Source organism: Natator depressus, chromosome 1 (genome assembly GCF_965152275.1).
Source record: "Natator depressus isolate rNatDep1 chromosome 1, rNatDep2.hap1, whole genome shotgun sequence".
NCBI lineage: Eukaryota > Metazoa > Chordata > Testudines > Cheloniidae > Natator > Natator depressus.
The window spans coordinates 187379903-187407545 of record NC_134234.1 but is presented as its reverse complement, the minus strand read 5'-3'; the positions used below and the strand labels follow the sequence as shown (position 1 = coordinate 187407545).

General features: G+C 41.5%; 1 protein-coding gene across 2 annotated transcripts; it reads left to right on the top strand.

Moving 5' to 3' along the window:
* NSUN3 (NOP2/Sun RNA methyltransferase 3) lies at nucleotides 1–27135 on the top strand. 2 transcript variants are annotated; one of them, XM_074972438.1, is made up of 7 exons: nucleotides 1–119; nucleotides 7265–7368; nucleotides 9847–10190; nucleotides 11479–11633; nucleotides 12514–12635; nucleotides 13356–13461; nucleotides 26122–26265. In XM_074972438.1, the coding sequence occupies exons 1-7, from the start codon at nucleotides 27–29 to the stop codon at nucleotides 26131–26133; spliced, it is 936 nt and encodes a 311-aa protein (XP_074828539.1). In that variant the 5' UTR covers nucleotides 1–26; the 3' UTR covers nucleotides 26134–26265. The 2 variants fall into 2 exon arrangements, with proteins under 2 accessions (XP_074828539.1, XP_074828531.1); XM_074972430.1 differs by lacking the exon at nucleotides 13356–13461 and having other exon boundaries at nucleotides 26122–27135.
* Nucleotides 27136–27643: the final 508 nt, after the last annotated feature.

The following is a 27643-nucleotide window of genomic DNA, read 5'->3' as shown; positions in this document are numbered from 1 at the left end:
CACGCCGGGCCCGGCGCCTCTTCCTCATGCGGCGGCTGCTGCGCGCCCCAGCCCGGCTGCGCCGCCAGCTCGCTGCCTCCTGTGGGCCGCGGGGGGCCCCTTGCCTGGCCCAGGAGCAGGTGAGAGGCGGGGGCCGGGCCTCGGGAAGAGACCTGCCGCTGCTGCGCGGGGTGGGCCAGTGTGCGGTAGCAACAGCCAGTGGCTGGCCGTAGGCAAACAGCTCCGGAGACTGGGGAGGGACTCGGGCCCCCTTGCCCTTGGGAAGGAGCCCTTCCTCCTGCCCCACTGCGCCCCCAAGCTTGCGCTGGGGCTGGGCCGGCAGGGCCGCCGAGCGTCGGCGGGGAGTCGGTCTCCTCTCTGCAAAGAGTCCGGAGTGAAGCTGGGGAGAAATCGCTCGACCCGAGCAACCCCCCGAGCTGTTCGTGGGCAGGCGGGCGTGCGAGGGAGGAGAGCAGCAGCAGGGTTCAGCACCGCGTCTTCCTCTTCTCTTGGCTCGCCCCACCTCTCCCCTCTTCTCCAGGGCTGCTGCCGTGAGAGCTCCCTCCCAGGGTTGCCGTCTCGGCGGCTAGACTCGCGCGGAGTATTTTATTTTTTATTTTTAAAGCGCCAGTTCCTGGGGTTGTGACAACCTTGGTGTTCATTTCAATTTTTTTTCTCCTGGGCCTTCACGATTAGGGCCCTACCAAATTCGCGGCCATGAAAAATGTGTCAGGGACCATGAAAACTGGTCTTCCCCCTGTGAAATCTGGTGTTTTGTGTGCTTTTTACTCTATACTGTATAGATTTCATGGGGGAGACCAGCGTTTCTCAAATGGAGGTCCAGACCCAAAAGGGAGTTGGCGGGGGGGATCACAAAGTTATTTTACAGGGATCATGGTATTGCCACCCTCACTTCTGCACTGACTTCAGAGCTGGGTGGCCGGAGAGTGGTGGCTGTTGGCCGGGCGTCCAGCTCTGAAGGCTGGGTGTCAATACCATACCATACCACATAGGTGCCAACTTCCCCTCTGCCCAGTGGGTGCTTGGCCCCACCCCTGCCCCCAGTTCCCCGCCCCTGCCCCGCCTCTTCTCTGCCTCCTCCCCTAAGCGTTCAGCTCCCTCCCGGAAAGTCCTAAGCGCTGCCAAACAGCTGTTAGGTGGCAGCAGCAGGGAGGCGGGGGAGCACTGGGGAGGAGTGGGGACGCAGCACGCTCTGGGGGGAGGAGGCGGCGAGGCAGGGGGAGCTTGGCTGCCAGTGAGTGTGTAGCATCCACTAATTTTTCCCCATGGGTGATCCAGCCCTAGAGCACCCACGGAGTCGGCGCCTATGCTATGCCACCCTTACTTCTGCGCTGCTGCCTTCAGAACTTGGCGGCCTGACAGTGGCAGCTGCCAACTCAGGGCCCAACTCTGAGGGCAGCAGTGCAGAAGTCAGGGTGGCAATAACATGCCATCCTTACTTCTGCGCGCTGGCTGACGCTGGGCTCCAAGCAGGCAGCTGCCGGTCTCCAGCTGGCCAGTTCTGAAGGCAGCAGCGCCGAAGTAAGGAAGTACCATAAGCCCCCCGACAATAATGCACCCTTGCCGCCCACCCCAACTCCTTTTTGGGTCAGGACCTCTGCAATTATGACACTGAAATTTCAGTTTTAAATATCTGAAATCATGAAATTAACTATTTTAAAAATTCAATGACTGTGTAATTGACCAAAACGGACTGTGATTTGGTAGGGCCCTATTCTTGATTGTTTTCAGAGTAGCAGCCGTGTTAGTCTGTATTAGCAAAAAGAAAAGGAATACTCGTGGCACCTTAGAGACAAACAAATTTATTTGGGCATCAGCTTTCGTGAGCTGCAGCTCACTTTGTAGCTCACGAAAGCTTATGCTCAAATAAATTTGTTCGTCTCTAAGGTGCCACAAGTACTCCTTTTATTCTTGATTGTGGGATTAAGCTTTTATATTGTGATCTAAATGTGCCTAGGGGCCTTGGAAAGCAAAGAAAAAAAAGCCCCAACTTTGTTGTTTGAAATGGTGGTGGGTTTGGTAAGCCACTCTGATAAATTTTTAGAGTTTGACTCACGATTTTTGAGTGCTGCATGTCGGCAGTGCTGGGTAACAGGGAGCTTTCTTTAACATCACATGATTTTTCTGAGTTTTCCTGTGTGCAGTGGAGAGAGGGCAAGGGCTCATCTACGTGGGAAAGTCATTGGCTTACCTGTACTGGTATGATTATATTTCTATAGTTCAGGGGTTCTCAAACTTAATTTCACCGCCGACCCCCTTTTGACAACATGATTACTGCATGCCCCAAGAGGTTGGGGGGTAGATCCCGGCCCTGCTGCCCCGGGTGAAACTTGGGCTTCAGATCCAGCCCTGGGTCCCAGCAAGTCTAATGCTGGCCCTGGCGACCCCATTAAAATGGGGTTCCAACCCACAGTTTGAGAACCTCTGCTATAGTTACAGACTCATAGACATTAAGGTCAAAAGGGACCATTATGATCATCTGGTCTGACCTCCTGCACAATGCAGGACACAGAACTTCACCCATCCACTCCTGTAATAGACCCCTGACCTCTGGCTGAGTTATCGACGTCCTCAAATCATGGATTAAAGACTACAGTTACACCGAATCCACAGTTAAACAGTTCAAGTTATACAGCATCCACCATTTACCAGTGTAGCTCCCTGAGTGGATAGTCTTCTTGCAGAATAAGAATGTCCACACACAAAGTCATACTGGTTTAATTATTATAGGTATGCTGGCAAATTTCCCTGTGTTGACAAAAGCCCTGACAAAGGAGGTGGAGGAAAAAGCTACTTGAAACTAGTGGTTCATGATTTTTTTAAGCCAGTCTTATGGTTTTGGAGGGCCCTGACTTTTGATTTTTTATTACTGAAGGAGTTCTGTGCCAAAAAATAAAAATTATGCGCACAATATTTTTAAATTCTGCAAAGTTCTGCATATTTTATTTGTCAATAAATAAATGTGGAGGCTCCAGCATGACAGTAGGGAGCACTGGCCAACTGGCTGCATTGAGATGGGAGATCACTCTGGAGCCCCCACCTCCCCCGGTACAGGGACTCAGCAGTGAGGCTGCACCCAACCCTGACACAATGCAAGGGCTGGGCCTGCCCCTCTGTGCCTAGTGCACCAGGTGTGGGTGGGCAGACTCAGCCCAGCAGGATCCAAGTGTGGAGGGACTTAGTGTGGGGGGATCCAGGTGTGGGGTGAGAGGTTTGTGTGTGGGGCAGTCTGGGTGCAGGTGGCTCAGTGGGGGTTCTGGGTGCAGGGGCAATGGGACTCTGCAGGGGATCCAGGTGAAGGAGGTTGGGGCTCAGCAGGGGGGTCTGAGTGTGGGGAGATGGGGCTCTGTGGGGGGGTGTCTGGATGCTGGGGGAGTGGGGCTTGATTGGGTGGGGGTCCACATGAAGCTGGTTGGGTCTCAGTGGGCCAGAAAATAGAAAAAGTGGTCTTGACATTTTTTGGTTGTCTTCACTTCTGTGTGCTGTCAAAAATATTCCAACCAGCTCAGATATTGTGGGTCCTACTCCTGCATAGCGTACCCTTTGGACAGACCCACATTGACTTCAGGGGCTCTGCGTAGGCCCAGAGGTCCACCCACATGCAGGACTGGGGCCTTAACTTTTAACATCACAGAACTAGCAGGTTAAGAAACACAGGAGCTGGGATACACCTACTGTATATCAGGCCACGTGTCTCTGCCTGCAATTTGGTCCTAAATTATTGCGTCTAAAATCTAAACCAACTGACTGCGTTACAGAGCTTTTGTAAACAGTAGCCAGTTTTTATAAATAACTGTGTTTTTATTTTCCTTGTTATATACTTCAGGGCTCCTATGCTTAGCTTTTCATTGGGTACTTACAAGTATATTTCTACCCTGAAAAGTGACATACTGAAAATGATGATGTGGAGGTCCATATGCAGTTTGCCACCCCAATTTTAAATAAGACTTACTTAATATGCAAGTAAATTTCCCCCTCTACATACCAGCCCCACATATGTACTTTATGTTTTAAGAAAGAAAAATCTATAACAGTTTTCAGCAAAAATATAATTGCATCATTGCTGAAAACAAGTACAACCCTTTCTAGTGTAGATAAATAGCCTGACAGTCAAACTCTGTTCTTTTGTATTATCACCAGTGATAGAGATTCTGCTGGTGTAATTATGCTCTCAACTATACCTGTTAATTTCAGATTATATTTTCAGATACACATGTGCAGCCCCATTACACATCTCTGTAAAATAATAATCTGCACAAATTGGTTATGTTGGTTCCATAATTCTGTCAATTTTCCTGCTTAAAGGTGATCTACAAAGTGTGTGTGGGGAGGGGAGGAAGGAGAAAGAATATGTTGGTGCTGGTTTTTATTTTTGTATCTTTACGAGATATGAAGAAGACCTGAAAAAAATGAATTTTTTTCTTCAGTTTATTTTCTTGGCTTTTTTATGCCTTAGAATTATTAAGTTTTGCTTTCTTGCTTTTTGCTGGAGGTCTCCTTGCTGAGCCACAGAACTGGAAAGAGAAGTTTTCATATCTGTTAATTGAAGGCGCAGGAGTATTGACACTTTAGCCAAGAGATTTTTCCTCCTAATTATGTGTCAGATGTTTTTGTTAACGCATATGCTTAACGAATGCCCACAAACAAAAGCAACATTGTAAACAGGCTGTCTAAAAATCCCTTCTTCTCTCAATCGCTCAAGCTTCACTGCCATAGTAGGTTTGATTTACTAATCCAACTAGTTCTCCAGTCATCCATAGTCTTCCAAGGGAAATGGAACACACGACCTCAATTCTATTTAAAAAAAAAAAAAAACAAACACGACCCCAATCCTTCCTCTTTTAAAAGCACTTTTCCTTCCAGCCTTTTAGTCCCCCTCTTTATATAGTTTAAAGCAGGGGTCGGCAACCTTTCAGAAGTGGTGTGCCGAGTCTTCATTTAGTAACTCTAATTTAAGGTTTCGCGTGCCAGTAATACATTTTAACGTTTATAGAAGGTCTCTTTCTATAAGTCTATAATATATAACTAAACTGTTGTTGTATGTAAAGTAAATAAGGTTTTTAAAATGTTTAAGAAGCTTCATTTAAAATTAAATTAAAATGCAGAGCCCCCCAGACCTGTGGCCAGGACCCGGGCAGTGTGAGTGCCACTGAAAATCAGCTCGCATGCCACAGGTTGCCTATGCCTGGCCTAAAGAGTACTTTGGGTGGAATTCTACACCAGAATTCATGTCCCTGGCAGATTTCTTTGCTTCCCCGCATAAAAATGCTGGGGAAGCAAAGGGAAGCTGCAAGAACGGTCACGCACCCCTCCCCAGCAGTGTGGGCATGTAGTTTCACACCCCCCCGGACCAGCCCGTGTGGAGGTAAATCACTACAGGGAAGAGCTCATCTGCTAGTCCCGGCTGGGCTGGGGGTATGGTAGGACGGGACTTCTTCTTCCCCTGCAAGGAGTGGCTGAGGAAATGCAGGAAGCTCCATATTTCCGCCCCTTTCCCACTCCGGCACTTCCTGCCCGAATCGCTCCTAAGCTGCAGGGGGAGGAGTCACTGTATGGGGATCTGCTCCCCCATCTGCCCAACTCCCATGCATCTGGACCCCCCCACACCCACAACAAATCTCAGCCCCTCACACCCAGAATCCCCTCACCAAGTCCCCCAGCCACATACCCCATTGAGCCTCACCCCGTGCTCCCAGACCCCCCCTGCACCTGAACTCCCCTCCCGCCCCCGGCTAAGCCCAAGCCCCTGCATCCAGCCCCTCAGCACTGCACCCAGACCATTCCCCGCTGAGCCCTCCGAACTTGAACCCCCACCCAGACAAGTCCCACCCTCCTGCACCTGGGTCACCCTGACAAGCACCCCACACCTGGACCCCCACCCCACTGAGCTCCAACCAGCTGCACCCAGACCTCCCCACTGAGCCCCCAGTATCCGGACCCCCCTACTGAGCCCATTCCCAACACCCAGACCCGCCCTGCTGAGCCCGAACCACCTTTACCTGGACCCCACAGCTAGTCCCTGTGCATTGGGGTTGCCAGTTTTGGTTGGTTGTATTCCAGGAAGTTTCAACACATGACATAATCTTTAATTAAAGATTAATCTTTAATTCCTGCAGACTCCGGGACAATCCTGGAGGGTTGGCACTTCTACTGTGAATCCAGATTCCCCCCCACTGAGCCACCCACACCCAGATTGCCCCACACAGAATCCTCTCTCCCCACACCTGGATCCCCCCACACTAAGCCCCTCCACACTTGGCTCCTGCGTAGGCTGAGCTTGCCTGCCCCACAGCTGGATGTGTGTGAGAGTCTGTCCCTCTCACTTGCTATCTTGGTGCATCTGGAGCAGGGGGACAGGGCCCGGGGTGCTTCTGGGGCAGGCCCAGCTCTTGCACTGTGTCAGGTTCAGGTGCAGCCTCACCACCAAGTCCGTGTTCTGGGGCGAGGGCTGCAGGGTGTCCTCCCACCTTCATGCAGCTGGTGGCCTGTCTCCCCTCCCCCCCGCCACGCTGGAGTCTCCACATTTGTTATTTATGAATAAAATACGCAGACTTTTTATATTTTTGGCACATAATTCCTGAAAAAAGCAAAAAAAGAGCACAAACCCAGTGTTTTCCTTTGCAGAACTTCTTTAAATAGCTTAATCTGGTACAGAAGACCAAATAGCTACCTCAGTGGATTGATTCTGCAGAATGAGTCCCTAAATATTGCTAGGAATTTTCTTTGTGTATGTAAGTAAAACAAACAAAACGTACAGTTGAATTAATTCTACCATTCTTATTCACTCCTAGAAGAAAGCAGTTACTATAACTCTTCAAAGCAGGATTGGATTCCATATGACTTGCACAAGGATGCACTTTAACATCTATCTTTTAGTTAGATACGTTGAGAGGGGTTCCTTGGCAGGGGTGCTAATTTTCTAGGGATATAATCTTCTTAATGATGGTTTGTTTATTTTGCTCGTGGTATGTTGGCGCCCCAGGATCCTTGTAATTTATTTGGCAATCACAGGGACGAAGCATCTTGAGCATACAGTTTGGATGATTTGTTCACAGGTCAGGAGAGATGGTATTCATACATCTTATTTGACAGAGGGCTCCAAAATTCCTGTTGCCAGCCCTGAAAACATGTATACCATGCCCATCAGTGGGGTACCTGAGCACCTTAATGTCATTATTAATCCAAACACATGTATTTAAAATCTGATGTACTGCAATCTTAGGCTAATAGTTTTTCATGGTGACTTTTTCCCCCTCCCCCTAAGCTGAAATCAGAAGGGAAGCCTCAAAAGCAGATCTGCCAAGTTGTTCTGGATCACTTTGAGAAGCAATACATGAAGGAGCTGGGAGAGGCATGGAGCACAGTCAGGTTATTTTTTCTCTTTTTATGACCCCATAAAATAACTGCAAAGAACTATATAAAATTCATACAAACTGGAAATTGTGCTTCTGATTATTTTATGGATAAACTAGGATACCAGCATGGAATGATAGATGAGCACTTGTCTTTAATAATTCTAGTCAAGCATCTGGGAAATGAGGGAATGTCACATGTCGCAGGAAAGATCACATCGCCTGATGTAGAGATACAGTTTAGGTGACATGACCCTTTTATTAACATATGGAATCTTATCTTTTCATTCTTGATGGGACATTATCCCACTTGCACAAATCCCCTCAAGCTATTGAAAATATAAAGGCTGGATGCCTTATCCATAACCATAACTCACTTAGTTTCCACTTAGTTGTGGAAAGAAAAAGAGACAATAGTATGAGCTGAAAGCTAAGTATTAGTCATAGCCTTGAATTGCTTCATCAGTGAGTGTCATGATGACCTTCAAGACAGACTTACAAACTGGAAAACAGTTAAAATGAGGGAATATTTCATAACAAAATAGCTTTTATTATTTTTATCTTGAATGTGTCTGAATAATGTCAAAGAAGCAAAACAATTGTGAATACAGCCAGTTTTAAGAGAAATAAGATAAACAATTCCTTAGTCTCTCTGTAACGTTCCATGACAAGTAAAGAGAAACAAATTTTTTTTTCCTTTTCTCCTCCTCCCTCCTGATTTCCTTTTTTCTTTCTGTTCTTTCTTCCTTCTCTTTCCTCCTCACAATACTTAGGGCCAAATTATGGTCTGGCTGAAGTCAATGGGATTTTTGCTTTGACTCCAGTAGCACCAGGATTAGGCCTACAGAAAACCCTTTATGTGTTCAAAGCAGGGGAGATGCATCAGCGAGTTTCATATTTTATATTTCATGTAGCAATTTACTGAAAAATGAGGAAACAATAATTATATCAGAGACCGTGACCAAAAAAAGATAAAATGAGCTTCAGAAATATTCACCGGTATAAAAGAGGAATCACTCCAATTACAGAACGAAAAGTAACTTGATTTATCATTAATTATATTTATTTCCCTGGGTACTTTTCTGAGCTCTGCTTTATTAAAATAACATTCTCTCACTATTCAGCTTCTTCTCCTGCTACATCCTGTGGTGAGATCATTATTCCTATGTTACAAACGGCAAAACGGAGTCACATAGAAATTACGTGACATCCCCAAGATATTTCAACAGAGCTTTCACAGTTTACACAACTGAAGATCTGCCCCTTAGAGGTAGAGTTGGAGAACATTATTTTCTAAATTGGCAGGATGGCAAAACATAATTAGAATATAGTTCTCATTAGATAGTTTTCTAGTACCATGTGGACAGGGCCAAGCCACGATGGGATAGTGCTACAAAATATTTTAGAGTAAGTCAGAGCTGCTTATCAGATGCTTTTTGTCTCTGTCCTCATTGACTAGTCACATTGTTAAAACACATCCTTCCGAATTGTTTTCTAACAGTTTTCAAAGAAGATTGGGGAGCCTAATATATAAACAGATTTGCATTTGATTTATTTGGTAACTTCCCCTAGTATTAAAAGACCATCTGTAATGTTTATTTTTTTGTTTTGTTTGCTTGTTTATTTTCAGAAAGCTTCTTCAAAGAAGATTGTAATGGATGTTGGATGAAGTGTGTTTATTTTAGTGCCCATTTGATCTGCTCTTGGAGTCACTTTTTAGTTTTATGGATTCAGCTAGTCAGTATCAGTCAGATCAGTCCATTGTTTGACTTATGTCTCCCAAAATGTAAATGCTAACAAAGCCCTGTTGATTTTATTTTTTTCAAAGAATGCAAAAAGGATTCCAAATCAGCAAACACTGTTATCCTTTTCAGTGAAAACCAAACGCATTAAACTCCCCTCCCTCCCCCAGCCCCCGATTTCAGACATGAAAATTTCGTTATTTGCAGAGACCATTTACTATGTGACAAGTTTTAGTATGGAGCAAAATACCTTTTATTTCTGAGAGCCACAGTATTATACATTGGTTATTAAAGAATACATGAAGGGTTGATTTAAAAAAGCAAGGTGAAAGATTAATTGGGAGCAGCGTTGGGGTGTTTTGTTTGTCTTTTTTACAAATGAGTTTACAGCTTCTCTATGCTTGTACACTCCTGAGTTCCTGTATATAACAATAATGGAGGTAAACCAAGTATCCCTATTTATCCTTTCTCTTGACATGAGAACAAAGGGATATTTCATGAAATTGAAAAGTAACACATTTAAAACTATAGAAGGAAATTCTTCATTACATAATTCATAATTAACCTGTGGAAACAGGCTCAAACCACTGGAATACACTAAAAATACCATAACTGTGGGCGAGCACAAAACTTAGCTGTGGTGTTTGCTCTAATTCCCTGAGATGAAGGGCTTGCTACGTTATGGAAACTTAACTGTAACCTGCCACTTATTAAATATAACTCTTCTTTGTTTTTCCTTTTTAAACCTCCAGGGAGGTGCTCACATCACCATTGTGCTGGCAATATGCTGTTCTGCTTAATAAATTCAGCTTTTCCTCTGAACTGAAGAACAACTTGCGTTTGAAGGGGTATCATAGTCTCTTTCAGGAAACCTTACCCTATTTCCCAGGATCATTAAAATGTTACATCAGTAGAACTCCTGGAAAATTCCCTGCACAAAAACACCAGATTGGTAAACTCAAGGAATATTATCTGCTGAATGCTGCTTCACTTCTGCCGGTGCTGGCATTGGAAATAAAGGATGGGGAAAGGATTTTGGATATGTGTGCTGCTCCAGGCGGTAAATCAATAGCTATGCTGCAGTGTGCCTGGCCAGGTAATGTATTTTATTGTTGTGCCAATTAAAATACAGAAATCAGGTTCCAGGAGCAGTTATCAAAGTTATTAGAAGGCATGTTGTGTATGTTATGAGATTAAAATTTAGTTTAAAAGGGACGCTGTACTCAGTAGATTCAGATTGTTGAAATCAGAATATTGTGAAGTCAGTTTGTCCTAGTATTAGTAAGGACAAAAACTTGGACATGTGACTATGTAAATGGGCTTCATATTAATGCAGATTGAAAAACCAAGTGGTGCTGCTTTTTCTTCCTATCTAGAATGTACTCTGTGTATCGTGTACTGCTGCCAAGCATGTTACTGTAACTGTAAATTAATCACAGAGTTCTTAGTGCAGGAAAACAAGCTTTTTCCAAGTGTCAAATATTTTTACATCTTTGTGATAATACGGTATGTTAATTGCACAGGGTTGGCTGGACAAGAACATAAAGCAATCTCAGGGTGTGTAGATGGTGCATAAAAGGGATGAGCCCAAGTTCATTTAGCAGAGTGAGAATCTTTGGAGAAGGGAGTACTTGCGCCGGGGGTTGTTGTAGACCTTAGCTGTAAGGTGATCAGATTGTTGGCAAAGGTAATTAATAAGCTTTAGGAGGATGCTTTCAACCGAAAGAGAGTGCATGTTATGGTATACATAGGTCATATCCACAGCCCGCTATGGTTCTTGTGGTGTCATGAGGGACTAAAGGCAAGGAAAATGAATGGGAGTATTGAGTATCTAAGGGCAAGAGCAGGAGGAAAATGAGATTCTGTTGCTTGGAGCAATGCCTGTACACAGCAAGGTTTAATCTAAATGTGTAATTGTCATGGCTATAGGACTAGAAATAAAAAAAGCAACTGTGTTTATGTCAGTACAAGTAGGTTACCAGCCTCTGGTAGGTGAGGAGTTGAAATGCTTTGTTTGGGAACATAAGATGAGGACCAAGCTTGTGATGAATTAAAAAATGACATGTATATCCTCCTCATAGCAGTAGAAAGATCTCAGAAAAATACTCATACCACTGCTCTTTGAATATGGGTTACTGTTTTAAGTTTGTTTTACTGTGAAAGTTTTCCATTCTGTAAGTATTTATTACTAAATATTTATGGATCACCTTTTAGGAGCATGTTGAAAGTTTATAAAAATCCGTCAGTGTTGTAGGATGTGCAGTAACATAAGCACACACGTTATAATCTCTGACAATCCCAGGGAAATACTGAAACATCCGTAATTGTAACTTCTAATATGGATAAAGATTTAAGAGCACTGATTCTAGTTAATTTGTGTTTAGGTCATCTTCGCTGTAATGAGTATGATAGTCTGAGATCAAGGTGGCTGAAGCAGACACTAGAATCCTTCATCCCAGAGCCCCTGATGAATTTAATTACTCTCTCTGAACTGGATGGGAGACAGATGGGAGATCTCCATCCTGAATTGTACGACAAGGTAGAACCATTATGTATTGACAGGCTGATGGAATTAAAATGATACTTTTATTGTTCTGTTCCTTCCTTTCCTATAGTAACCTGTAATCTGTAGCTGTTTGACCATGTCCCGTGAAATGCTCATGAAGGGAAGATGAAACTTTTTATTTTAATGTTAGGTTTCAGAGTAACAGCCGTGTTAGTCTGTATTCGCAAAAAGAAAAGGAGTACTTGTGGCACCTTAGAGACTAACCAATTTATCTGAGCATAAGCTTTCATGAGCTACAGCTCACTTTATCGGATGCATCCGATGAAGTGAGCTATAGCTCACGAAAGCTTATGCTCAGATAAATTGGTTAGTCTCTAAGGTGCCACAAGTACTCCTTTTCTTTTTATTTGAATGTTAAAACTTATTCTCCGTTTGATGGTCCTTCTGATTTGTCTGGGAGGAGTCTACTGAGTTGATCAGATATTTTCTGCATATCTTAAACTTTGAACTGTTGAGACTTCGTGCATGTGTGTTTGAGTATATGTTACATGATGTTGCTTATTGACTCATCACATGGAATTATGAATAATGCACAGCAGTTAGTACTCTGTAACATTTAAATAGGTGAATAAGCAAGGGAGCTCAAGGGTGGGAGCTATTCAGGTGATAATTATAATAATATTTATGGTATTCATGGTGCAGTAAATAGCGTGTGGTTGGTCTCAGAAATGCACAAAAACAGTAAAATGTTTTAAACTGGTTGTTTTTTCACGCTTCTAAAAAGCAAAAAATGATGCTGTAAATTTTTTACAGAAATTATATTCCAATACTTTCGAATAGGATGCATTGCACAGATAGTTAAAGTATTACCTGTAAAGAAGTTTGTTCATTCTTTTACTCACTGGCTGTACAGGTACTGCTGGATGCTCCGTGTTCAAATGACAGAAGTTGGTTATTCTCTTCTGATATTCAGCAGGCTACACTTAGACTCATCCAAAGGAAGGAGTTGTCTGCTCTACAGGTTCAGCTATTAAGGTGAGAAGTGGAAAGAAAAGCTGTTAAAGAAGCTTTCTTGTGATTAAATTAAATAATATTGTGGCAAGATTTGGTATGTGTAACAACCAAATCCAAGTTTCATGTACAGTATTCCTTCTACTCGGTAAGTGCAGAATGTGCTACAGTCTGTAACATTGTTAAATTTTAAAGTTCGGTAAGAGTTAATGTAGAGTCATTTAAATGTAGAACTGCAATACAAACACCAGGGTCCAGATCATCAACTGACGTACAGTCCGTGCCATTCTATTGACTTCATTAAGAGTGCATCTTCATGTAATACTTGCCTCAATTGCAGAATGATTTAAAACACCCTGCTATGATATAGAAACAAACACAGAGGGAGCACCTGAAAAGTTCATTGTGGCTTTAGAGGTATTTTTGATTCTGGCCATATTCCCCGTTTTAAGCAGAGGTTTAAGTATGGTTTATAATTGTTTTTAAAAACCATTTTATAATGCCTGCTTACCCGGCAAGAATCCGTGTCCACTTTCAGTGAAGTGGTCTGAATCCATATCCAATCGTGGAAATTCTGATCAGGCATTTTTCTCTGTTACTTTTCAGCAGAATTATCACTTGAAGTTCACTTTTAGGCTAATTTGATGACAAACATGCCAGTCAGTGATGGTTACCACTAGAGTTGTCACACTAGATCTCTCATTCTTCTGCCTCTCTTGTTTGTGTTATTTGGACTGTTTCCAGGAGGAGCATAAGGGCCCAGTGTTGTCCACACTTACATACACAAACTCAGTATGTTTGTGTCCTGCCTGTCCTGGTGCAGCCGTGCTGCCAGCCACTGGTGCTCCAGGTAGTGTGGCAAAGGGGCAGGGAGCAGCGCGGGGGGGTTGGATAGAGGGCAGGGGGTGGTCAGGGGCGTGGATAGGGGTCGGGGCACTCAGAGGGTGGGGAATGGGAGTTGAATGGGGGCAGGGGTCCCGGGGAGGCAGTCAGGAAGGAGAGGAGGGGTTGGATGGGGTGGCGGGGGGCCGTCAGGGGATGGGGAGCGGAGGGTGTGTATGGGGCAGGGGTCCAGGAGGGGGCAGTCAGGAAGGAGGGGGGGTTGAATGGGGTGGTGGAGGGCAGTTAGGGCGGGGAGTCTGGGGGCTGTCAGGGGGTGAGAAGTGGGGGGGTCGGATAGGGGGCGGGGGCTGGGCCATGCCTGTCTGTTTGGGGAGGCACAGCCTCCCCTAACCAGCCCTCCATACAATTTCAGAAACCCGATGTGGCCCACAGGCCAAAAAGTGTGCCCGCCCCTGTTATAGATTATCAATTCATACCTTGAACCTACTTAGCTGGAGCCTCCGATATGTAAGGAAAATTAGGAAATGTCTAAAAAGATGCGATTAGGGTTATTTCTTATTGGCTTGTGGATTCCTCTGTGCTAACCCCAGATGCTTTTGTGTGGTTGTAACCTTTAAACTGAACCCCCAAGAAAGCTATTTTGGGTGCTTGATTTTTGGAATTGCTCTTTTAAAATCTAGCAAAAGGCTAAGTTCCACATGTATTTTCTTTCTTTCTGTTTTTAATAAAATTCACCTTTTTTAGGAACAGGATTGGATTTTTGGTGTCCTAAGAGATTTGTGCGTATGCTGTTTGATTAGCTGGTGGTAACAGCTAATTTCCTTTGTTTTCTTTCTCAGCTCTTCCCCGGAGGGGGGTGTGTGTGTGTGTGTGAAAGGGCTTGAAGGTACCCCACAGGGAGGAATTCCCAAATGCTCCTTCCTGAGTCCAAGGGATTTTTTTGCATTTGGGTGGTGGCAGCGTTTACCAAGCCCAGGTCAGAGAAAAGCTGTAACCTTGGGAGTTTAATACAAGCCCGGAGTGGCAAGTGTTTAATTTTTAGAATCCTTGCGGGCCCCCACTTTCTGCACTCAGAGTGACAGAGTGGGGATTCAGCCTTGACAATACCTTTCAGATTTGGTTTGACTATATTTTGTTGAAAAAGGAATAGTCCTGAAAGTTTATTATTTTAGCAGCAATTTAGTTTTTGCCTCCAACCACATGAAAATTAATATTTTTTTTCCTATTGGTTTACTATTAATACAACTGTTGTCCTTGTATATGTGTGTTAGAAAATAATTTTTAAAAGATTAAACGAACAATTAAATAATGCAATACAGTATAATAAAATGAACATATATTTGGAGCTGGGTTAAAGAAGAATTATTTTTCTTTCCAAAAAATAGTTTCTGTAGCTGTGTATTGTTTTATAGCTATTGATCAAACACTAAACTTTTAAATGCGCACAATGATTCACTTCAGAAGTATCCAGCTGTCAAGGCAAATTGAGAGAGGAATAAAGTAACTTTTTTTTTTTAAAGAGTGTTTTTTTATGGAAGGTTCCATAGGAACAGTGTAAGATACTTTTGCATGACTTCCAGAGAAAAAAGGCCTCCCAGAAACCTATGATTGATAACAGAAATATGAGTGTCTTATTGCAGTAATGCATCATGTCACCCATTTCCTTTGAAGAAATCAATCACATTTGAAACACTGACCTCCTTCGGTTTTCTCTTTTCAATATTTGACATGTAAAATCTAATTTGTGAACTTCTAGCAAAAGGAAGCATACATCATTCACTGAAATTTTCCAAATTTGTATAAATCATTCTGGATTATAATCCTGATGTAGAAAACTCTTGACAGCAGGAACCTGGTTTTTAAAAGCAAGCCAAAAAAGTGCCTGTCACCCCCAATTATATTGAATACAATTATCCCTAAATCCAGAAGAGAAAAACATCACATCTGCTGAATGTGCAGTGAACTAGCCTCAAACAGTAGCAGCAACAAAAATTTGGATTTGTGAGGACAATATATTTTTGATCTGTAACTTCCAGTAGAAAAATATTAATATATCTTTCCTTCCAATGGGCTCAATCAGACTGTAAATTGAACAACATATGCACTGTAATTTTTCACTTGTCTGGATTTTGGAATTTAGAGAGTAAATCATTTTTATTAGGCTCCTGTTGTCAGGGGTATGTCAAGGATTAAGAACCTAATTCAGCAAGGTAGTTAAGCGTGTGCATAGTCTCAGTGAGTTCAGTAAACGGTTTAATAATGTTTTGGATTTCTATAGTATCTTTTATCTCAGGATGCTTTACAAACACTAATGAATTCTCACAACACCCCATCAAGAAAAAAGATGAAACAGTGTCAGGGAGAAGCTAAGTGACTTGTGCAAGGTGGAGCAGCAATTCATTGGCAGCAATAATAAGAGAATACTGGTCTACTCACTGTCAATTACTTGTTCTGACGGCCTGTGTGTGACTAAGATTGAGGAACTGAGTTCAAATCCTGTCTCGATAGAGACTTTTCCATTGATCTTGAGCAAGTTGTTTAAAGTGTCTGCCTCAGTTTCCCGAATTGTAAAACAGGGATAAATACCTACCTGCTTCAGAGATTTTATTAGGATTAATTAGTTCTATGTAAAGGCTGAGCATTTACATTGTTTAGCGGTAATTATGAACTATAGAAGGAAAGAGAATAATAATAAAATGGATGAAATGCAAATGAAATAAATTAATACTGTGAGATCAAATTTGGCCCAAAATTTGTGATTTTTTTTTTTAAATCAACTTTCAAATTAAGGTATAGAAATGCAGAGCCAAACAATTGTAACTCCTCCTTGTAGTAACAACTTGTGATGACCATACAATTATGATTACTGTATAGTAGTGTTTGCAGGCCCAGATGAGAGAACTGATTTTTAAAGGCAAATATGATTCCCCCCCCCCCACCCCCCTTTTGCTTTATGATGTCATTGCACAGCAGAGCTAAGGTTGTTTGGGCCAAAATTGATTGGTAATCCTTTTAAAAATGTAGCCAATGATCAGGATTTCAGTGCATTTAAACTATATTGGAAGTTTGAAGAGGAGTCTGTATTATTCAGTTCGTTCGAAAAATGTTTTGACAGAGAATGCTAAATTTCTTAAAGGTCTTATTTTACTTTTAAGTCACCCATTGATTTATTTGTAAACTTCTGGAAAATTCATCCTGTACTCAGGATAAGAGCTGAAATTTTGGAGAGGACACACTGTATTCTTTGTATGTAATGAAGTGTTTGAATTGCAGTACAGTATTCAACCTTAACTCTGTAACTGTGACAGGTACTCCATAATATGTATTTTTAGTATTACTGTTGTGCAACGGAAGTGCTGTAGTGCAGTATTGTGTATGTGCCTGTGTGTATATATACCTTCAATGTTAGTAGGAATGTTGGTAATCATATGGTATTTTAAATGGTTTCGGTTAGCCTCTCTTTTTGGAAGCCAGGAGATTACCAAAACCACTTGTAGTTCTTGTTTTTGTAAGTTTGCATACACATGCTTTCACTTAAAAGAGTGAATTCAGAAAAATAGGGAATTTAATAGCATTAGGTAAATGCAGGTACAAATAGGTAGATGCTGCACAAGCTTCCTCACAAAGCTTCTGGTCTGTGTTACTCTTGCTGCTTCAGTCTTAGGCTTCTCCTGAGCAGAGATTGCTAAATAATGGCTTAGAGATCTACACAAATGGGTGGACTAGGATGAGCTCACCATTTGCCCATGTGTCATAAGATAGGATTTTCAGGACCGTTCTCCAGGTGAATATCTAGTACGGTAACCTAATATGCCACCTAACCTGCACTGTCCCCTTGAGTCCAGCCTTTTGAAAATGTTCTTTCTTCTGAAAGAGAATGAGCAGACTACTGCTTTTCAAAACACAGCTAATATATATTTATCTGCTTTCTCCAGCAGTTGAAAAATAGTGATGTGGTCTCACTGAAGAATTTATTCATTTTTAATGAAAAAGGGCATTTAATATGTAGTAAATGTTGTACATTACCAGATATATTTCCCCCCTCAAAATTTCTAGGTTATTTGCACGTTTCCATTGAGGTGGTGAATTTTCTTAACATGACTGGAAATAAACTACAGTGCTGCTTTCCACTCATTGTCATTTTTTATCGTGCTTTCTGTTCAGACAGAGGGGAGATGGATTTTCTGTCTCTATGTGAATAGGTAAAATACCTTATTTTACTAGAGCAGCATCCAGTAATGCAGAAAAGGTTGACTGTTTTAATTTCTGATCTTTTTTTCTGGGAGTTATAACTCACTCATTTAATTGCATTGGGCAGTACAAGGTACACAGATCACTAAACACAGTCCTAACTAAGGTGAATATTTCACCTGATGCTTTATTTAAACTTAAGAGAAAAACTATTTTTTTTCACTTTCACATTTTTTGTAAGCCTCTTGTTTTTTTAAAAAAGTCTTGCTATTTGTTGCTGCCTTCTAGTGTTTTGTACAGAGATTGAACTCTTCTTTCGTATGTTGCTAAAGAGGGTCACACGATTTCTCTGATTACATGTACAGTAGAACTTCAGAATTACGAACACCTTGGGAATGGAGGCTCTTCGTAACTCTGAAATATTGATAACTCTGAACAAAACATGGTTCTTTCCAAAGTTTACAACTGAACATTGACTTAATACAGGTTTGAAACTTTACCACGCAAAAGAAAAATGCTGCTTTTAACCATCTTAATTTAAATGAAACAAGCACAGAAATATGCTTGTCAAATATTTTTTTAAACTTTCCCTTTATTTTTTTAGTAGTTTATTTTACACAGTACTGTACTGTATTTGCTCTTTTTTTCTTTTTTTTTTTTGTCTCTGCTGCTGCCTGATTATGTACTTCTGGTTCCATTTTAGGTGTGTGGTTGACCAGTCAGTTTGTAGCTCTGGTGTTCATTAACTCTGTGGTTCTACTGTGTCCGTTTCACACCAGCCTTTCCTTACAGTTAGTTGTCCCTCTTTGATCAGATGATGGCTGTGGTCCTCATGCAGTAAACCACTTAAGCATGTCCTTAATTTTAAGCAAATGAGTAGTCCTCTTGAAGTCACCTTTCACTCAGTTAACCAGATAAGGTCTTATCTCTAGTGGGGATTTGCTCTTATTTTAGCCCTCAGCGACCTGTCATCAGTGTATCTGCACCAGCACAAACCCCAGTGTAGCCAGGGTAAAACTACTATAAGTGACAATTAACAGTAGTGAATTTACTCCAGAAAATAAATATATTTCACAAGGTCTGTATCTCAGTGGTTTGAGTAGCTCAAGAGAGTAGCAGTTGGATACAGGGCTCTTCACCTTTAGCCCTTCCATTCAAGTCCAGCTGAAGTCAGGAGTGACATCAAAGCTACAGTATTACTGTCTAAAGGCCGTTCAGTGACGTGGTTAAATAGGAATTGGTTAATTTCCTAATGAACAAGTGTGGGTTTATGTCACAAAAATATCATAATTGGCATTAATTTGGCACTATTGTTAGTCTCAGCAGAGAGGCCAAGAACTGAACGCATCTGGAGAGTGAACAAAATGTGTGGGGTACATCTACACAGCAATTAAAAGCTTGGGAACCCTCCCACCTTGCGGGGTTCTAGAGCCTGGGCTCCAGCTCAAGTCTGAATATCTACACCACAGTTAAACAGCCCCTGAGCTTGAGCCCCATGAGCCCGAGTCAGCCGGCATGTGCCAGCCGCAGGGTTTTAATTGCTGTGCTGTTATACCCATGGGTGTCAGCGGTGGTGTTTCAGTGCACGGATAGAGCATGTGGGCAGGATTGTACCATGGAGTTTTCAGTCTCCTGGGGTGTCAGTTTGCTGCTTTTCACTTGTCCTAAGTTTAGTAGAAAAAGAGAAGAGAATGGAAGGTTAGCATCTTTGTTTTTCAGTATGAAAAGACTGAAAAATCCAGTTTATCCTTATAAACTGTAAGTTTCACTGTACGTGAAAACTGACTGCATAGCTAAGTGGATACATATGAATTTTTCTTATAGAAAACCCTGACATTGATCATTATAGAGAGGGATTTTCAAAGGCCCCTATGTGACTTAGAAGCATATATATGAGTGTCTTATTGCAGTAATGCATCATGTCACCCATTTCCTTTGGAGCTGTGGACCCTGGAAGCCCAGGGTCCCCGAGCAAGCTGGCAGGAAATCAGACAAGTTTGTGACAGAGCCCTGCATGTGTTTCATTGGAATTTTGTTGAAACTGAACACTTTGTGTTTGACACATTGGCATTTTCTGAGGAAAATCTGTTTTGTCAGAAAATTCCTGACCAGCTCTAACTCCCTGTGGGGCTTTTTAATATCCCACCTGTAGTGCTGCCTGGAATAATTAGGGCTGCAGGATGAAGTCCCTAGGAGATTTTGTGAGTCTTTTGTTCTCCCTTCCCTTGTAGAGGAAGTGCTGCTTAGGCTGTAGATGAACATGGTGTTTTTTAATTAGGGAACTAAGTTGTTGGCATAAAAAAGAACATTCATTCAGCTCAGGCATTTGAAAGTTTGCAAGAGAAGAAGCCATTTCATTACGATTACATGACTAGAGTATTTAAGTTTTGTGACTGAGGCATATGTGGAATGCCTCCTGCTGGTAGGGGCTGTCTTGCTAAAAATAGCACTGCCACTTGTGATGATGGCAGCATGGAAACCCAGAGTGGGAACTTACAAACCAGGTGTGACATTTAATATGGAAATAAAATATCTGAGTGTTACACAGCTGATTGTTACAATTCTGATGGTTAAACCACCATGCGAGCAAGAAGGAAACAGGTAGTCGGCCTCTATTACAGGGCTTCTGTATTTCTGGTGTTATAAATGACATACAATAGCTCTCTGTTAGCAAGAGGATCATCTCCAGGCTTGCCTCAGAATAAGAGGGGCCTCTTGTCTTTCAAAGTGTTCAGGCTGCTGGGGAAAACAAAACAGGTGAGATTTTCCTTTTTAAAAAAAATTACTTGATATAACTTCTTTTTTTATCTTAATTATTGTTTGGAACAGCATTGTCTCTGTATGGCAGCAAAGCTCACTGTAATGAGGAGAGAGGAAAGCATCATGCTTGGGACACAGAGAGAATACTTGTACGGATGTCACGCCATCCCCATGCCGTGCTGTCATCACAATATATTGTGAATTAGGTATTGTAGACACAGGGAATTTCCCTGGCCTTGACAGCTTGATTTTGGAAAAACTATGGGATATAACTGACATGACTCTGGGGAGGACTGGGCTCAGTTTGATTTTTAAAGAAATGGGGGAGGGGAATGCATGATCTGATTCATCTCAAATGAGAAGGGGTGTGGATGAAAGTAAATGTGACTTCAGATTCTTTGCTGCATGAATGGTTTAGAAGCGATTCCTTGCTTTTTTTTTTTTCCCTGATCAAAACCAGAAAAATCAATTTTCTGCTTAGTGACCAAAAGATGGCACTGTTGAAATGTTACATTTTTTGTAACTTGCCCTGAAACCCATATAATCTTTCTTTTAACTCTGAAAATGGTTAAATTAGTGATATTAAAACTGACCCTTCCAAAAAGATGTAGAACATATAATCATGCACAGAAAGAGCCATCTGGGGACGTGGTATTGGTAGTACGAAATACTATATTGTTTTGATATCCACTTATATGTCTGTTTTATAAAAGGCTGGGTTTGTAATGCCATTTTTTAAAAAAAGGGATAAAATGGCAACCTATCACATTGTTTAATTTACTTTTAGTGTGAAATGCCCACCTTTTGGCATTAGATAACGCCAAAGTTTTTGTGACATTTAAGTATTTGAGTCATTGAACGCATGTCTCTACAACAGATCTTTTTATTTTTTGAGATACTGAAGTAATCTTATTGCTTTGTTTTTCTTTATTTCTAATTTAATTTTTAAGTGTCAGTTTCCTCTCCTTTTACATTTAATGTGAATCTTGAGACTTCGACCAAAGAAAACATTAAGTATGTGTTAGAATACGATGTAGTTTTTCAAAATCACATCCATCAACCCTGCACTGGCAGGGGGTCAGATTAGATGACCTTAATAGGTCTTTTCCACCTCTGGCTGCTGTAATTCAATATGCATGTTAGTAAATCTGTCTCCAAAGAGATATTCAGTAAAAAATGAGTGACAATGAATTCTTTGTAAATGCATAATTTCTACCATAGGGGAATTTACACTCCTCTTAATTGCATGAGAGTTGTACCTGGGTTTGCTAAACATCCATCTGAAAAATGGTATACAGCTATGCCCTGACTATTACATATGTCTGTCTTGGAAATATTGCAATTATTTATCCAGCAATGTTGATATCACTATTTAAGCCATGCATAGTGTGGGCAAGCATCACACAAACTTCCACAGACATATCTGCCAGTCTCCCTCAAATCTAATTTGCCATGTCCCAGTCCTTTAGTGATTGAAAACATGATTAAATGGTTGTGAGTATTTGATATCACAGTGGGTCCCATAAATTGTACTATTCCGATATCTTGTAAAGTAACATATGACACCCAGGGAAGGATTTATTTTTGCCTCTAAACATTTTATTTTCTTCCTCAGTGCCTCTCTTCCCTTCCTTCTCGGCTTGTTCTCCTCCTGTTATAAAACCTAATGGCATCTTTTGCAGCTTCTCTTCCTATACACCTACAGATGTGCATTATTCACCTGAAAGTGGTAGCTACCTGGAAGAGGATATCTCTGAGTAGGCCTGGAAATTGTGAATGAAGCGTGTTAAAGGATAAAATTGAGCCTCAGCAACTTACCATGCTACTTTCTTTAGCATCCTAAATATAGGTATATTTCCATGCTCAACGGCTTGTTAGCCTCTGAAGCCCCAAAAAGCTGGCTCTTCCGAAGTAGTGTAATTATTTTAGGCACCTACTTGGCAAACTAGGAAGCTGCCTTTGCAGGCTGTTGTGCAGGTCATCTTTTGATAGCAGTGATTTGTTAGTAGGCATTTTAATGTTAGTGCTATTAACAGTTTCTCTTGTCTATAAAACAAAAATGGGGATATTACATGCAACAAAAGCACTACAGAGTCTCCCGTTAACAATTGCCCATCCTTGTTAATAAGCAGTCACAGGTGTCTTTCTTACGACTTTTTAAACAAATAGTCTTACAGGAATGTATATTGGATTACTTTAAAGTTTAGGTCAAAATAAGGCTTAAAGTAGCAGTCGCTCCTATACTGAACTAGGGCTTCAATATAAAGAAGTAAAGCTTTAATTCCAAGCCATTTCAATTATGTGCAAATTTATACTACTTTTAATCCGGTATGGTGAATACATGAACTTGGATTTAAATTTTTGAAAACACAATTAGTGTAACTAGTTTTATATTTTAATAGTTAAGTTTTTACTAAAGGTTTACTTACGACGTTTTAAGAAATATAATTAAAGGAAACTGCATTGCTAGGAGCAAATATGATCGCAGTTTGATTGTTTTAAAGCAACGTACTTTAATTTCATTTTCACCAAAGTATTTTTAGGGCCCTTCAGACATTGCTTCCATTTTAATCATACATTTTTAGAAATAAGTAGTAGATGTATAAGTGAACTATGCTATTACGTCTGTAGATTTGGAGCCCATTTCTTAAAGGTGCAGAGCACCTCATGACAGGTGACAAGTGCCTTCGGTGCCTTATCTTTTTTTATTTTTATTTTTGGTCAGCCATTGATTGTATCAGTAGTTGAGGGCACTGAGCATCTGACAGGACTGGATTTTTAGTGACTGAGTTCTCTGTGAGCAGTGCTATCCCCTCTCAAAATACTGTGCTGTAGTGTCAGACATTAGCCTGAATTCTGAAGAGAGACTTTACCACAAAGTCTTCTGGATTAGAAAACAGTCCTACCAATTGAGCCTTAACTAACTCCTTTCAGAAAGATAAATTGCAAATGCTAGAATGAAAACAAAGCAGAACAGGCAGCCAACACAGGCACTAAAGCACCTGGTCTAACTTGTCCTTAAGCAGGAAAGAATATTACTTAATTTACAGCACTCCCCTCAACGTGCTTATTTGTGGAGTCAAATGTGTGTTGCTGGCTACCTGCCCTGCTTTCCAGTGAGTTGTGCTCCACTAGTCCAGGTGCACTCTGGTGGCTTGGCTGGCCTAAACATCGCCCCATTTCTTTTACAAACAATAGGATGGTGAGAGAATGGAGACAAATGCAGAGAGAAAAGGAGGGTGAAGAGGCAAATGCGGGGGGGTGAGAGAGAAAGGGCAGAGAAGTCGCAGTGTGTTTGGCACCAGCATTGGCGCTCCACGTCCCTATTTTCCTGCTAAGAATGATGTGCAGAAATGGCAGGTTTGAGGTTAGCTACCCAAATGTGTGTGCTAGCACTGCATTAGATTAAACTACAGGAAGCCATGTGTTCATTCTGGTAACAAATCTAAATAGGATTTGTGGGAGGAAGGGAGTGAATATTGCACTCTGAACAGAAAGGAGGGTTGGCAGGAATACTCAGCAACACCCACTCACTTGGGAAGCTGAACAGAACTTTACTGTAATAACAGTCACTGAAAGAGTTACTCTCTCTGGTGCCTCCTTCGCTTCCTTGAGCAGGGCTTTCCTTTCCTTGCAGAACTCCTCTAACCCTTGACTTATCCTGAACCCGGTTTGGATTGGGCTTCTCTTTATTGAGGTTTCACCAATAAAGGGGGAAACTCCCCCAATCAAGTTGAAAGCCCATTCTTTTCTTCAAGGTCCGGTTTCCTTTCTCCACCTGTTCTCATTCCGAAGTGGCATTACTTTTCTGCCAAGTGGGAGCTGCCCTGAACAGCTCCCCCCATTGGTCTAGAGTGAAATTATACCTCTCATTTTAACTTCCTCTTCAAACAAAGCATCTAGCTGAATAGTGTTTTAAGTATGCTCTTAGGATATAAATATCATTATGTTTTGTATGAAAAGCCAGGAAACCAAAAATATGACTTTATTCTTCCATGACACTACAAGAGCAGTATTTTAAAAGAGAAATGGTTGAAACCCTTTTTCCCCGCATTGTTATAACTGTTTCTTGGAGACATCATACATCGCTTACTCCCACTTTTTCAAAATATCTTCTGCGGATTAAATATATATTCTAATACAACCTATCCCATCAGATCTCAAAAGTGAAACACGGTCTGGTTAAGCCTGTTTTGCGGGAGATCCCTGGAAGGAACACCACGGTGTTACACAGGACTAGGTGGTGGCGGCGGCGTTTTTCCTACTGGATCACGGCTGAGTCAGTAGGCCAGCGTGGTCCTAGAAAGTGCTGTCTCTGCAGGTGCAGTCGTCCAGAGGAGATATAAAACTGCGTCCTGACCACTCAAATGCATTAATATTTGCATAGCCCTCTGGAAATGTTGAGGACTTTGTTCCTTGTTGACTAATTGCATTCAGCTGCCTTTTCAAATGAGAGGGGTATGCTTCAGTAAACTTGCGTTTAGTATTGCCAACTACTGAAGTGGGCACGTTTCACCCAGAGGTGGCCATATTCCAGTAGTGACTGAAGTGATCTATTTACATATCCGTTTCTAAATCATTCTTAGGATCCTTTAGGGTGAAAATTGCTAGAAGAGAGATGGTTTTAGGACAACAGCTTTACCAACAAAAGTCACTCTCTGAAACATTTAAGGATGCTAGGTATGAAGAATGCTACAGGATTGGAAAAAATAGGTTGTATTGTAGCATGGCTTTTTTCCCCTTGCTCCCATAACATTTACTCTGTGGTAGTTGAATGCGCCTCACAGATCTCCTTTCAACGTTTTAAGAAATTATTGTGTTGTATTTTCCACCCCCTTAATAAGATGTTTGCTTTAATTGAAAGCAAACAGGGTCCCTGTTTCTTTTTCTTGTGTTTGGAGGTTGAAGAAAAATAACAGATGCCATTTGTAACATTGAGATTGTATGTAATTGCTATGGTTTTATTTTTGTCAACAGAGCGATTGTGCATTTTAACGTTTAGCTTTCATGCAGTTAAAGACATTTGATTAGACAAAGCATTTGCTGATTAAGGACCCAGTCCTGCAGCTGTTAAATACATGGAAAAGCTTCTGGATCAGCCCCAAAATATGTTACTAAACACTCAGAGTTATTGATCCATCATAGGGAGATTGTAAGATGATACAGTAGTAGGGTACCTTTCAAGTAAAGCAGTAAGTCTGATTTGCAGAAATGCATGCCAAACTGCAAGCCTAATAATTCTGTGCTGTTACTCCAGTTACATGTTCATTTTGGTGTCTGCATGTGCAAATGGCCAGCTAGGTATTTAGCTGGCCATTTTTATGTTCTATCACCCAGTTTGTTTGCACAATCACAACACTTGCAGTTGTGCGTGCCCATTAGAAAATCAGGTCCAAAGAGTACTGGTTAAGCGTTGGTAAGATGATCATTCTGAAGTACGCTTGGAATCATATATTAAACTGCTACTTGTAAATTGTTATATGCCTTTAAGAATATCATAGGGTAGTTTGAAAATACACACTTAAATGAGAGAGCAGAACATAACACAGGTAATTACCCGATTATCAATGAAATGCTCAGTTATGACAATTTGATGAAGGTTTATTTCCTGTAGGTGTGGTGTTTTGGGGGTTTTTTGGTGGTCCCCTCCTCCCCCATTTGGTTATGTTTAATAACTCTGAGAGATCTAAATTTGGGTTTTTTTGGTTACTTACAGGTCTGCCATTAAAGCCTTGTGTCCTGGAGGATCTGTGGTCTATTCTACGTGCACTCTCTCGAAGGCAGAAAACAGTGACGTAATCAGTCATATCCTAAACTCCTGCAATAATGTTCTGCCTGTAGATATAAGTGAACTGGCCAATGTCGTTTCCGATGAGTTCACTCTGGTTGCTGGTGTCCAGCCACATGAACTTTTAGTACTTCCAGCAAGGGGGAAAGCATGGGGGCCTATGTATGTAGCTAAATTAAAGAAAACATAGTCTAGGTGGCATTTGTAAGTCATATTGACAAATTCTTATTTATTTTTAATACACTGTACTCATGCATCTGTGCCAAATATTTGTCCAAGTAGCCTGGATTTAGAGTTGTGAACTGGTATATCAGACGCTGTTAAATGATCATTAAATTTGAGGTTTAATTTGTGACTAGGACAATATCCAGTATGGCCCAAGCCTGCAGTTGGATCTGCTTGCACAAACCTCTGGCATCTGGACCCATGTGGAGCCCATTAATGTATAAGTCTACAGAGGCAAATGTATTCCAGATCACAAGCTTCCATAATATCTTATTTATATATTGTTTCATCTTGAAGATTCCAAAAGGACTTAACCTTCTATATAACGACATGGCAGAAATGCATCTGCTTTTGGGGTGAAGGGCAGCAGCCAACTCGCACAGACCTTGCTGTACAGTGAGGAAGAGAGGAAATTTTGGCTACAGGCCATCAGACACAACTTTCCCTCACAAAGTAATGTCTGAGGATCTTCAGTGCCTGCCTGAGGTGGACAGGACCTTCGCCATGGTCTCACCTGACTGACCTGCACAAAATAAACCTGCACAGAACTTAACTACTCTTTCACAAGAGGATGCAGAGTTCTTTCACCTCTGCTGGCTTTGAAGTGGTCCGAGGGAGTCAGTATGTCAAACCTGATACTCTTGCATTCCTGCTAATGGCACAAAAAGAAACACAAGTTGTTTTGTTAAAAAAAAAAAAAAAAAAAAAAACCTAAAATACTTTCATAATGAAAATTTGTTGACAGGAGGACAGATATACAATGTAAGGATTTAGTCTACAGAGACATTTTGTACATCAGGGAAGCAGTCGAAGTACAATGCACACATTTTATATTGTTTTCTATAAAGGAAACTTCAACCTTTTGCCTTTTGCTTATGAATAAGTGTTTCAGGGGTGAGAGAACCCTGAAGAAAGGAAAAATTATCCCCAGTGTTTTCTTGCACTAGAATATGATGGAGAGTAAACAAGGGTAAACTGGATCTCTTGGGGCATGAAGGAAGCAGATGAGGGTATCACATGTTACACTCCATGGGACAGGATGAGAGACCCTGGTCCAGTAGATGCTTATTCCTAGATTCCAAGGCCAGAAGGGGCCATTGTGCTCATCTAGTCTGACCTCCTGTATAACACAGGCCATCAGAACTTCCCCAAAATAATTCCTAGAGCATAACTTTTTGAACAGCATCCAATCCTGATTTAAAATTGGTCAGTGATTGTCATAAAT